The 12507-nt window shown below is 34.2% G+C and overlaps 1 protein-coding gene across 11 annotated transcripts in view; it reads left to right on the top strand.

The window, feature by feature from the left end:
- Nucleotides 1-12507, top strand: part of P4HA1 (prolyl 4-hydroxylase subunit alpha 1) — a 102865-nt gene that overhangs the window by 36397 nt on the left and 53961 nt on the right. For 10 of the 11 annotated variants that reach the window (XM_081074376.1, XM_081074377.1, XM_081074373.1 and 7 more), the window contains 2 exons: nucleotides 8897-9008; nucleotides 10448-10544. In XM_081074376.1, the coding sequence (XP_080930502.1) occupies nucleotides 8897-9008; nucleotides 10448-10544 (209 nt within the window). Of the gene's footprint in view, nucleotides 1-7581; nucleotides 7824-8896; nucleotides 9009-10447; nucleotides 10545-12507 lie in introns of those variants that run through there. The other variant, XM_081074380.1, reaches the window with a different exon arrangement.

Below are 12507 nucleotides of genomic sequence, written 5' to 3'. Positions count from 1 at the left end.
CAAAGTAGCTATACCATTTTACATTCCTACCAACAATGTATAAGTATTCCTGTTTCTCCACCCTTATCACCACTATTATTATTATTATTTTACTATAGCTAAAGGGGCTGTGAAATGGTATCTCTTTATATTGATTTGCATTTCCATAATGACTAATGATTTTGAGTGTTTTTTCATGTACTTACTGGCTGTTTGTATATCTTCTTTGGAGAAATGTCTCTTTCCATTTAATGTATCTTCCCATCCTTTTCCCATTTAAAAAATGGATTATTTCTGTTATTTTTATTGTTGAGTTCTAAGAGTTCTGTATATATTCCAGGTCCTAAAATTTTATTAGAAATATGATTTGCAGTTTTTTCCCCATCCTGTGGGCTGTTTTTTCACTTCCTTGAAGGACAAAAGTTTTAAATTTTGATAAAGTCCAATTTATCCATTTTTCCTTTGTCTGCTTGTGCTTTAGGTGTCATATCTAAGAAACTTGACCAGATATTATGTCTAATTGCCTACTGAAGGTTATGAAAATTTACACCTATTTTTTCCCCCTAAGAAGTATATAGTTTTAAACTTCAAAATAGTCATTGATCCATTTTGAGTTAAACGTTTTAGGCTCAATTTAAAATTTTCTTAAGTTTCTTCCCAGGTAATTAATGTATTTGTTGTTATTGCAAATGCGATAATTTTTTATTGCTTCCTGTGATTGGTTATTGTTTGTTTTAAAGTTTTTATGTATATATATCTAAATATGTTCTTTAAAGTTAGAAATTAGGCTTTAAAACTCCCCCACATGTATATTTAGCACTCTCCAAATTAGAAGACAAACCTAGTTTTAAGAGTTTAAATCTCTAAAGGATTGCTGCTTTTTATATTACTGCTTTTTAAAAAATACTCTAACCATGTTATGAAATCAGTTTCATTAATATAACCAGTTTATACAACCAAGAGAAGATACTGCAAATTCCATCTTAGAAAAATATAGACTATGTTAATATTTGGAAATACCAGCATTTATAAGCACCAGGGAAAGTATGTATAATTTAATGTTTACGTCTTTTCCTTCTTCCCTTCCACTGCCTCTGTCCACTCTCTTCTCCCACTCAAATTCCTAAACTGTAAAGCTCTGCATCTGTCTGCTAAGAGACTGGGCTGTTTGTTTCTTCTCACTGTCTTAGCCCAGGTTTGAGATTGCCTGGGATTCCCACCATTCTTCCAGTCTTTTCGGTTCCCATGTCCCTTGAGACACCCTTGGCAACAAATCCAGCTATTCCTGAGTTCTTGCCCCACATCTAAAAGTAACATTTCTTAAGTGTCTTGTATGTGCCCAGTATCTTCCTAGGGACTTGCATCTAAAGCACTGCTGTTTTTTTTTTAATTATTTGCTCTAGTGGTCAGATTTAGCCTCCTATTTTGATACCGTTTTACTTATTATGCTTCCTCTTAGAGGAATCACCAAATAAAGGTGGACATTCTGTATGAGTCTTTATAATTTGGGGGCTCTTAATATTACTTATGGTAATTTTTGTGTGTTCCGTATCCTGGGAACAATAATTCTGACCTTTTTTTTTACATTGGGAAATGTATGCATTTGTAATTAAAGTGTTTGAAATAGTTGAGAAGTATATTATGCAGTTTAAAAATCAGTGAAGAATGGCACCATTTTAATTATAAATACGGTTAATTTCTTTCTCAAACCTTCCCTATCAGCCTACGTTTATTTGTCAACTGTTTCTGGTTTAAGGGAACTTCACTTTCTTAGTTGAAACAGAAACTTCAGAAACTGAGTTTAACTTCAACTGTGAATCCAAACTCCAATTGAAATCTTTTAAAAAATGGATTAAAATCACATTTATTCTTAAACTCTGTATCTGTGATATAGAAGAAGCAGTTATTGGCTCTAACAATTAAGCAGAAAAAATTGAAATACCATTGAAAAATTGTTTTCTGGTGATAGGGAAGAGAGAGGAATAAATACATGAAAATTCTTTACAATTTTTATTTTGCCTACATAAATATTAACTACAGAGTTGGTGAGAGAAACTATATGAAGTAGGACTTTGGGTTGAACAGAAACCTAACTCATACTGGCATATAGTGGGATTTATTTAAGTATTGTGGGGATTGGGAGTTAACAGCTGAGGTCAGAAGTGTGATTAGACTTCAAGAATAACTGGAACATCAAAGTGTTTTCTTAAATCTCTGGTCTGTGTTCCACTCTGCCTGTCTGCTTCATTTTTTTTAGTCATTCCAGATAAGCTTCATTTACTTTTTTGACCAATATGTCAAAACTTGGTCCCTAACTTCTCCTGATCTTTGTTTATAATAGTTCAGACAGTCAGAGAGTACCTGCCATTTCTTTTTCAGTTTTCATTTTCAAAATTTCCAGTAAAGAACTGAATAGCCATTTGGTTAGGGAGAAATATCATGCTATATAACATGACTGTTGAAACTGTGGGGATGAATTAAAGGTAGACTGAGACAGTCAAAAAGGTAGAAGGGGGAAGTTTTCAGAAGAAAGAGTGGGGGTGGTAGAAGTGCCATATGGGTAAAGACAGAGGTGTGTGTTTTCTAAAGGATCTTATTTTCAGCTTTTTTTCTGACGGGGAAGACTTTGACTTTGAACTTTGGAAGAACCTCCGAAAGACAGCTGTGTAGCTCTGTCCGTTAAGGGCAATGTCTTGAGTTAGAGCTTCTTTCCAACCAAATCTTGAAATGCTGTTCAGTTGGAATGATGCCAATGGCTGGGTTCACTGCTTGAGTACAGAAAGCTGTGGCAGAGAGGCTAGCATGATTCCTGAGTTTTTGATAGAAAAGTTGGTCATACCATTAAAGCCCTTGGCCAGCAGATTGTAAGTACTAGAGAGGTAGCTCACTCTCTCTGGGAGCAGAAGTATGACTGGAATTCATGGAATTAAGTTAAAACAAATGGCGATTTGCTGAGGGATTATAAGGAAGAGCAGAAATGTAACTAGTTCTATTAGCAATCACTCTTAGTGGTCTTGGAAAATCCATCTGCTTATAGGGAGAAGACATGCCAAGTCTTGATATATACCACATTGTATTGGCCTGAATTAGTGTTGGTCTTCTGCATTGACCATAAAAATTGTCAGAAAGATTAGTCTAACACAGATGTCAGGAAGGCCAACAGTTGAATGTAGGATTTGTATGAGGAAAAATAAACTTAAAGCTGGAGCCCTCTAAAAGAAGTTTTGGAACAGTTGTGGAAGGCTTGGAGAGACTGTTAGAAGGAGCCCTGTGGAAAATTTTTAGTGTCAGAGAAAGTTTAGATTAGAATGTCAAGCATTCTTTAGTCTCCCTTATTAATTTTTGAATGATTTGTTTGGGAAAGACAAACTTTAAAAAAAAAACCCATAATTTAATCAACTTAATCTATTTTATACTTTCAGAAGAGATCCACAGCTTTTTTTTTGGTTAACTTTTTAATTTACTTTAATGTGTTTTTCCAGGACCCATCAGCTCCAAGTCAAGTAGTTATTTCAATCTAGTTGTGGAGGGTGCAGCTCACAGTGGCCCATGCGGGGATTGAACCGGCAACCTTGTTAAGAGCGCCGCGCTCTAACTGAGCTAACCTGCTGCCCCAGGAAGGACAAACTTTTAAAGATGTTGCAATTTTTTTTCTTGGAAGAAAAATGTTAGACTAAAAGGCTAATAGATGATTTTTGCTAGATGCCCTGTTCTAGTAATTCATTGAAAAACTTGTACATGCAATTCAATGAATTCTGATAACTCAAAGTTATAAATATTTACAATGTAGTAGAACTGTTTTAAAATCTGTTCCCAGGTTTTATTGACCTGTAAGTGTATGAGACTGCACTTTCCTGGAAGAAGGACTGTAGGAAAATTTTGGATAAATAATACACTTTGCAATTTATTTTTATCCAGGCCTACCTGAGAATATGTTTCCCAGGAAGATTTCTTCCATACTGTTTTTGTTTTCTTACAGTTTTTAAAATATAATACTCATGTATATCAAACATTATATGTAATATACATGTATGTTATAAAAATTGGATAATAAACACTCATGAGCCTACTATCTAACCAAGAACCAAATATTATCAGTAATTTATCCATATTGGTCATCACTAAATTTTTTTCTAATATAAATTTATCTTTGTATCTTTGGCTCTTTAGTTTTCTTTCCTCCTCTTCTTTCTCCTTCTCTCTCTCTCAAGTCTTCTCAGGGAGCTGAGATTTTACCTTTCTTTTAAAGGAGATTGCATTCTCTTAAACCTATTTAAATTACATTTCAAGCTTGCTTGAGGATTTAGAATAGAACACATTTGTATCTTACTATTTTTTATAAAATTCTAATATCTTTGGGATGCTTGACTCTAGATGCTTATAAATATGAGTGGCTTTGCAAGCTGCTAAACAAATGAAGGTGGAAATAAGTGGAAGTGAGACTTCATTAGTAAGGAGACCATTATGTTTTAAAAACCTGTGATTGATAAAGATAATACTTGCCTCTTACGTCATGTCACACATATCACTTAAAGTTTCTGAAAGCATGTGGATGAGATAGTGTTAAAACAGATTAGAGGAACCATTCCTGAGCTTACTTAGAAATTCAATGACGTTTTTCAAAAAATAAAAGTTAAATCTATTTTAAAGGCAGAGAGCACCTTTCCTATGAGTTTAAGGGATGTTTGTATCCAGTGGTTGTCACAGTTTAATTCCCCAGACCATAGCATTAACATCACCTGAGAACTTGGGTAGATTATCTAGGTACATCAGACCCTTAGGTGATTCCAATATAGCTACAGTTTGCGAACCGCTGCTACACAGGGCTATCTTTATTTTTATTAACCAGCTTAGGTTGGCATGGTCATTTGGAGTAATGCTATATGGATCTGAACTTTCTATTGTAAATGACAGAAATCCAACCTGAACTAGCTTAAGAAAAAGGGAATTTACAGGCACGCTTAGCTGTGTTGGAAGATGATTGGGGTAGCTCACAGATTCAAAGCAATAATTGGAAGAATCAGGACTGAAGAGCTTGGAACTGCTTGTCTCGGCATGACTTTTTCCTGTTTATAGATTGGGTTCCTATGTATCCTTGACAAGTGGGAAAGATGGTCACAAGCAGTTCCAAATTCATATTCTCTGATCTTAGCAACTGTTGTAAGAGCTGCTTTTAATGATTGCACAAGTCCCACCCCTCAAGTGTTATGTTCATGGGAATGAAGGTCAGTGACTGGCTTAGCCTGGGTCATGTCTCTGGGAGGAAGGAAAATAGAAAAGTGTGCTGTTCTGGCGGTATAGTTCACTGCTAGGCATCTGGGTCGCTTTCAAATAAGCACAACTGCCTTTGAAGCAGAGAGAGAAAGCTGGAGGCTTATAGAGGTAGAAAATGGAACATGTTCAAACGTGTATAGTATTTTTAGCTACTTTTTTGTGTTAGAGAGTAGATAACCACTACATTAAAGGCTTAGGGTGCCATAATATGGGAGCTGATGTTTTAGGTTTTTTATTTTGTGGAGTTAATTTTTTGTCACTATAAAAGTCAATATACCCTGGGAAACTGGAAAATACAGAGAAATATAAAAAAAATCACCTAGTGTTGTTCTGTCCAGAGACAACTTCATTTTGGTGAATTTCCTCTGCATATTTTCTTGCATAGTTGTAATCATATTATGTTAATATTTAAAATTTGTTTTAGTCAATATTTATAGCTTCTGTCAGAGTAGTGGAAACTTATTCAGTAATTTTTTTAAAGACTATTTTTCTTTGGGTAGTTTTAGGTTCACAGAAAAATTGAGAGGATAGTACAGAGATTTCCCGTACACCCCCCTTACCCCCCACACGTGCTCAGCCTCCCCTGTTACCTACATTCCTACCAGAGTGGGACATTTGTTACAATTGATGAATCTGCGCGGACACACTACAATTGTCCAAAGTCCGTAGTTTACATTACCGGTTCACTCTAGGTCTATGGGTTTGGACAAATGTATAATGATATGTATTTATCATTATGATATCATATAGAGTATTTTCATGGCCCTAAAAATCCTCTCCGCTCCATCTATTCAACCCCACACACTGATTTTTTTTTTACTGTCTTCATAGTTTTGCCTTTTCCAGAATGTCATAGTCTTGGAATCATACAGTATACAGCCTATTTAGATTGGCTTCTTTCACCAAATAATATGGTTTTAAGGTTCCTCCATATCTTTTCATGGCTTGATAGCTCATTTCTTTTTAGCATTGAATAATTTCTAGATGGACCCTTGTCTAGATGTATCCCAGTTTATTTATTCACCTCCTGAAGGACATCTTGGTTGCCTCCAAGTTTTGGCCATTATGAATAAAGCTGCTATAAACTTCTGCGTGTAGGTTTTTGTGTGGGTGTAAGTTTTTAACTCCTATGGGTAAATACCAAGGAGCGTGATTGCTGGATTGTATGGTAAAATTATATTTAAGTTTTTAAGATACCGCCCAACTGTTTTCCAAAGTAGCTGTACCATTTTGCATTCCCACCAAGAAAGAATGAGAGTTGATGTTAATTTTCAAATCTTGTTTTTTTCATTTAAATTCACAAGTTAAAGGATATGTTCATTATAAGTTTCTTGACATAGAGCATCATCAAAATTGTTAATTTGTTTTATTGTTCATTTGATGGGCACAGAGTGAGCTATCTTATTTCAGTTTTTTTGTGTCCTTGATTACTTATACATGAGCTCTTTTTATTTAGTTATCTATTTATAGTCCCTTTTTTGTGACTTTCTGTGTTCTTCATCCACTTACCTATTAACACCGTAGTGGTTTTCTTATTGATTTGTATGAGTTCCTTAAATGAGCTTTATTTTCTTTAGCTTCCTAGTTCGTAGTTGATAGTTTTCAAAAATATATATAAACCTGAATTTTTTTGTGTATTTAAATTCCATCTGGCTTTCAATAGGTTGCGTCATCATTTTTAAGCTTAGAATTTTATATTTGAGAGATCTAATAACTTTTCTTTTGCTGTTATTTTTTTGTTGATTATGACTCTTTAATCCACCTAGAATTTATTTTGCAGCATGATGTAAGGTAAAGGTATATTTATTCTTCAGGTGATTAATGCTTTGATTTTTATATAAGCTCTATCATTCTTAAAATGCAAGTTTCAAGTAATTTCTGTAGGCTAATGGTTCTTGATTCATTGTGAGGTTTAAGGATGATGAAAGATGACAAAGAAACTTTAGTGACAACATATTTAGCCATGAAAAAAGTGATAACCTCTTATCTGACAAATCTAAACTTTCTCATCAGAGCTAAACATTTAGACAACATTTCTGATTAGCTTCCTGTTAGTACAGCAGAAGCATTTTTATTTTTTGGAAATAAAATTTAGTCATGAAGAAAATTATGGCAGAAACCCATTTAAACAGTGAGAAGATTCTAGACTATTCAGACAGTCCAGGATTTTGAAAAAGCCTTGTGCTTTGGCAGGAGCCCAGGAGAGGAAGTGTTTGCATCTGCTACATTCTAGAAGCCTTCCCAAAGAGTTACTGTAAAGCAGCCAAGAGAGCAGTGTGTTTTACTACTGTGTGATTCTGGAAGTATCTGGAAGCTTGCAGCAAGCTTGAGGGAGGAGACTTAGGAGTACTTCCAGAATGTTCGTTTCTATGGCGAGCTATTTTTACTGAGATTCAAGTTAGGAAAGTGGGGCTATTTTTTATTTTTTTGCAGAATAGGGAGCTTTTCAATGTGAACTTGGACCTGCTCGTTTAGGTGAAGTCACTGGGGAAGAGTCAGAGGTGACTGCACAATGAGGAATAGGGTGACAAGTCAGAGTAACCAGAGGGAGCGTGTTACTGGGACAAATGGTACTTTCATGGTAACTTTTTCTCCTGTAAGGGAATAAGAGGGACTTAAAGTGCATGTGTGTGATGGAGAAAGGAGCAAGGGAAGAGTGCTCATGTGGCAAAGCCGGGTAAATCTTTCTGCTGTTCGGTATCTGCATCTGCCATGAAGAATCCATTCCCGAAAAGACAATGCTCCCAGGGACAAAAATAAAAGCAGAAGGGCTTTGCTGCCAGGTTTTAAAAAAAAAAAAAATACCACAGCTATGTACTAGTCTAAGGATTTTTTTTTTTTTCACATAGAACACAGTAGATAAGAGAAAGCAACTCAACACTAGGTCCTTTAAGTAAAGTTAGGAGCTTAAATTGACAGGACTGTTTATTCTTTTTGGATTCTATACAACTTTTAAAAAATAACAGCTTTATTGAGATATAATTCATGTAACATACAGTTTACCCACTTAATGTTCATGATTCAATGGTTTTTAGTAGTTTCACAGTGTTCTTTAACTATCAATCACCACAGTCAATTTTAGAATATTTACATCACTCCCAAATCTACAACTTTAATTGAACTTGTTTTAAAATTTAAAGCCATATAGGGAAAAGATGGAGCAAGTTGGAATTTAAAGGATTAATCAGAAAGCTATGGAACTATTTTTCTGTTAAAACATATTCTAACATTTTAGAATGTATTTTGGTAATATTTAAATTAAGTTACTTTAATAAACTTGTATATTTTTATGGGAAACCGATGGTTTAAATCTAGATCACAGAAAAGTAATTTTTCAGGCTATTCAGTTACTCTAATCGTATTAATAATTAAGGAGAAAATAAACTTATGTTGAATTTTTAAGCATAAATTATCAGTTGATAAACATTTTTTTAAACATGAAATATCAAGCTAGAGTACTTTATGTGAAAAATAAGATAGTAGCTTTTATTGATGTTAAATCAATTTACAAGAATTAACAATAGTCCCATGGGCACCTTGGGGTGACTTACATTTTGTTTGTAAGAAAAAAATAGGTTAGGAACTTTTCCTACCTTCAATTTTTTAATTTTTTTTTTTTGTAATGACCATATTTCTCTTGTAGGTGTGTGAAGCTGTATGTAAAATGAAGTCTTCCAAGATGATCCGGTGTGTTTTAATTGTAGGGATTCTACTTCCCCAGTCTTTGGCCCATCCAGGCTTTTTTACTTCAATTGGTAAGTCTTAACTCTTTTTTGGTTTGTATTGTTTTTGCATTTAAAGATTTTCATTTTTCAGTGTTTTAACTCAGTAAAAACGAATACACTGTATTCCCTAATAGATGTTCTCTTTAAAATTCAATTTTATTTTTCTTTAAGTTACTTTTTTTCTGATTACGAAAGCAATACATTTATAGGTTAGAAACTTAGGAAAATTTAGAAAAGCATACCAAAGAAAATTTTTTGTAAATGGGTCCACCCAGCAAATAATTTAGTGCTTATACTTAGTCTTTTTTAATGCACAGATATACAAACAATATACTGCATGTTATTTCATATCCTGCTTTTTCCATTTAAGAATCTACTATGAACATGTTATTTTTTTCTACATCATAATTTCTTCAAAAAATTTTAAAAGTATTGATTAAAGTGGGGAAAAAACAGAAATACATAGAATGTAAGACCTCCACATGTCCTCTTTCTTCCGAAATACTCGTCACAGTTCCATGTGTGTCCTCTTATATTTTCTTACATGCATGGTTTCATCTGTCTTAAATGAGATGTTTTCCTTCATCCTGTTGACCAGCTTTCCCTTTATGTAATTGTAGAGCCAACTAAAACACAAATGTTATATTTATGACACCTAATTTTGGGATATAAAATGATGAGTCCTCTCATCCCATTATAAATAACTAAATACGGATTATTTGAACTTCAATTGTGAAGAATACTTTTTGTTACTATGGTTTTTATTTATTGAATAAAAATTTAATTCTGATTATCCTCAAAAACAGAAAACAGTGAGAGGGGAACTAAGGAAGAAGAAATATTGATCCTTGGAAAGTAGTGTTTTAATTTTAAATGAAAAAACAATTTGCCAAGCGAAATAAGTCAGACAGAAAAAATAAAAAATGGTATGATTTTACACATATGTGTTATATAAAACTGAAAGCAACTAATGAACAAGACAAAAAAAACCTCATAGACACAGACAACAGTTTAGTGGTTACCAGAAGATAAGGGGAGAAAAGGGGTGTTAGATGAGGGTAATCGGGGGTCATATATATGGTGATAAGAGAACTGACTCTGGGTGGTGAACACACAGTGCAATATATAGATGAAGTATTATAGAAATGTACACTTGAAACCTATATAATTTTACTAACCAATGTTACCCCAATAAATTTAATAAAAATATAATAAATAATAAAAAGAACCCAATTTGCTGATATGGTCCAAGCTTGTAAAATTAAGTAGCTGAAAATTAGAATTGGAACACATGATTAGAAAAATTGGGGGCTTTATTTTTATTTATCTGATCAAAAGAAAAGAAGAAAGAAATGCTATCTCCAGCATATCAGATTCATGCCAGTTAAACCCACTCATAGAATGAGGCATTCTTGATTATTCTTAAATATTCTGGAATATGGGTATTTGATAACGTTTTTTCCTTTTAGGTCAGATGACTGATTTGATCAATACAGAGAAAGATCTGGTGACTTCCCTGAAAGACTATATTAAGGCAGAAGAAGACAAATTAGAACAAATAAAAAAGTAAGCCAAGTGTTTTACTTATTATGACTCTGACTCCACCTGGATGTTTTCTTTCTACAGCTAAAACATTGAGTGGAAGTGAAAGCTATCTGTTGATAATAGCCATTTTAACAGGTGTGAGGTGGTAGCTCATTGTGGTTTTGATTTGCATTTCCCTTATTGATTTGCGTTTCCCTTATAGCTAGTGAGGTTGAGCATCTTTTCATATATCTGTTGGTCATCTGTATGTCTTCTTGGGAAGAGTGTCTGTTCAGGTGCTCTGCCCATTTTTTAATTGGTTTGTTTGTGGGTTTTTTTGCCCTTGAGTTGTATGAGTTCTTTATATATTTTGGATATTAATCCCTTATCGGAGATGTTTGCAAATATCTTTCTCCCATTTGGTCGGTTGCCTTTTTGTTTTGTTGATGGTTTCTTTTGTGTAGAAGCTTTTTAGTTTGATGTAATCACATTTATGTATTTATTAAAGATTTTGTTGGGGAAGGGGAACAGGAATTTATTGGGGAACAGTGTGTACTTCCAGGACTTTTTTCCAAGTCAAGTTGTTGTCCTTTCAATCTTAGTGGTGGAGGGTGCCATTCAGCTTCAAGTTGTTGTCCTTTCAGTCTTAGTTGTGGAGGGCGCAGCTCAGCTCCAGGTCCAGTTGCCATTGCTAGTTGCAGGGGGTGCAGCCCACCATCCCTTGCGGGAGTCGAACCGGCAACCTTGTGGTTGAGAGGACACGCTCCAACCAACTGAGCCATCCGGGAGGCAACTCAGCTCAAGGTGCTGTGTTCAATCTTAGTTGCAGGGGCGCTGCCTACCATCTCTTGCAGGAGTCAAGGAATCAAACAGGCAACCTTGTGGTTGAGAGCCCACTCACTGGCCCATGTAGGAATCATACCGGCAGCCTTTGGAGTTAGGAGCATGGAGCTCCAACTGCCTGAGCCACTGGGCCGGCCCACAGTCATTTATTTTTGATTTTACTTCCCTTGCCGTTGAGGTTAAATTCATAAAATCATCTCTAAGACAAAGGTCTGTAAGTTCAGTACCTTTGTGGGTGGTGAACACACAACGCACTATAAAGATGATGTATTGTAGAATTGTATACTTGAAATCTATATAATTTTATTAAGCAATGTTATCCCAATAAATTTAATAAAATAATTTTAAAAAGAGCCATTTGTCAGCCTTCAAAAGCCAGCTGAAATGGCTAAAATAGGAGAACAGAAAGCAAGAGTTAGGCCTGGGCCAAGAGTTCACATGGATTGAGATTAGAATATAAATGGGTATTGGTTATTAACTGACAAGTTTCTTAAATGGTTGCTAATATCTTCTGTCCTTTAACCTCTCTAATCAAGCCACATTCTGGAACAATTTTCGAATTCTATTTATCCTTCACTCCTATTGCTCCATTCTAAAGATTACAATGATAAGTATAGTTAGTATTATTTAATTGATACAGTTTTTCCTCAAATGTTACTTTATTTTTAATTGATTCAGATTCATAGTTAATCCTGACCTGAGGTTTCATATCTTTTGTTTAATGAATAGCTAGGTATTCAGTTTTTGTTTTTTTTAAATGGTGTCTATTTATGATTCTTTTCATCAAATATAAATGCTGCAGAATTTTTAGGCCTCCTTACAAATCAACTTCTTTTCATCCTGGTGTGGAATATATATGTATTTGTCCAATTAAAACCAGGAGCTCTGTCAAGTCTTTTCTCAAGTCGAGATATTTCAAAAGGAAATCATAAAATTGAAAATTAAATCTTATATAACATTTGAGCTCTCATTATTTAATTTGTCCAGTTGTCTTGCATTTGCGAGCATAAATTTCTTTATTTTGGAGTCTGTCCTCAGATCCTTTTATTTTTCAAATATAGTTGATATTCAGTATTATATTAGTTTCAGTTACACAGCATAGTGGTTAGAAATTTATTTAACTTATGAAGTGATCCCCCCATTAAATCTAGTACCCACCTGA

The sequence above is a fragment of the Rhinolophus hipposideros genome (assembly GCF_964194185.1).
Source record: "Rhinolophus hipposideros genome assembly, chromosome: 15".
NCBI lineage: Eukaryota > Metazoa > Chordata > Mammalia > Chiroptera > Rhinolophidae > Rhinolophus > Rhinolophus hipposideros.
This window is presented reverse-complemented; position numbering and strand designations above follow the sequence as displayed.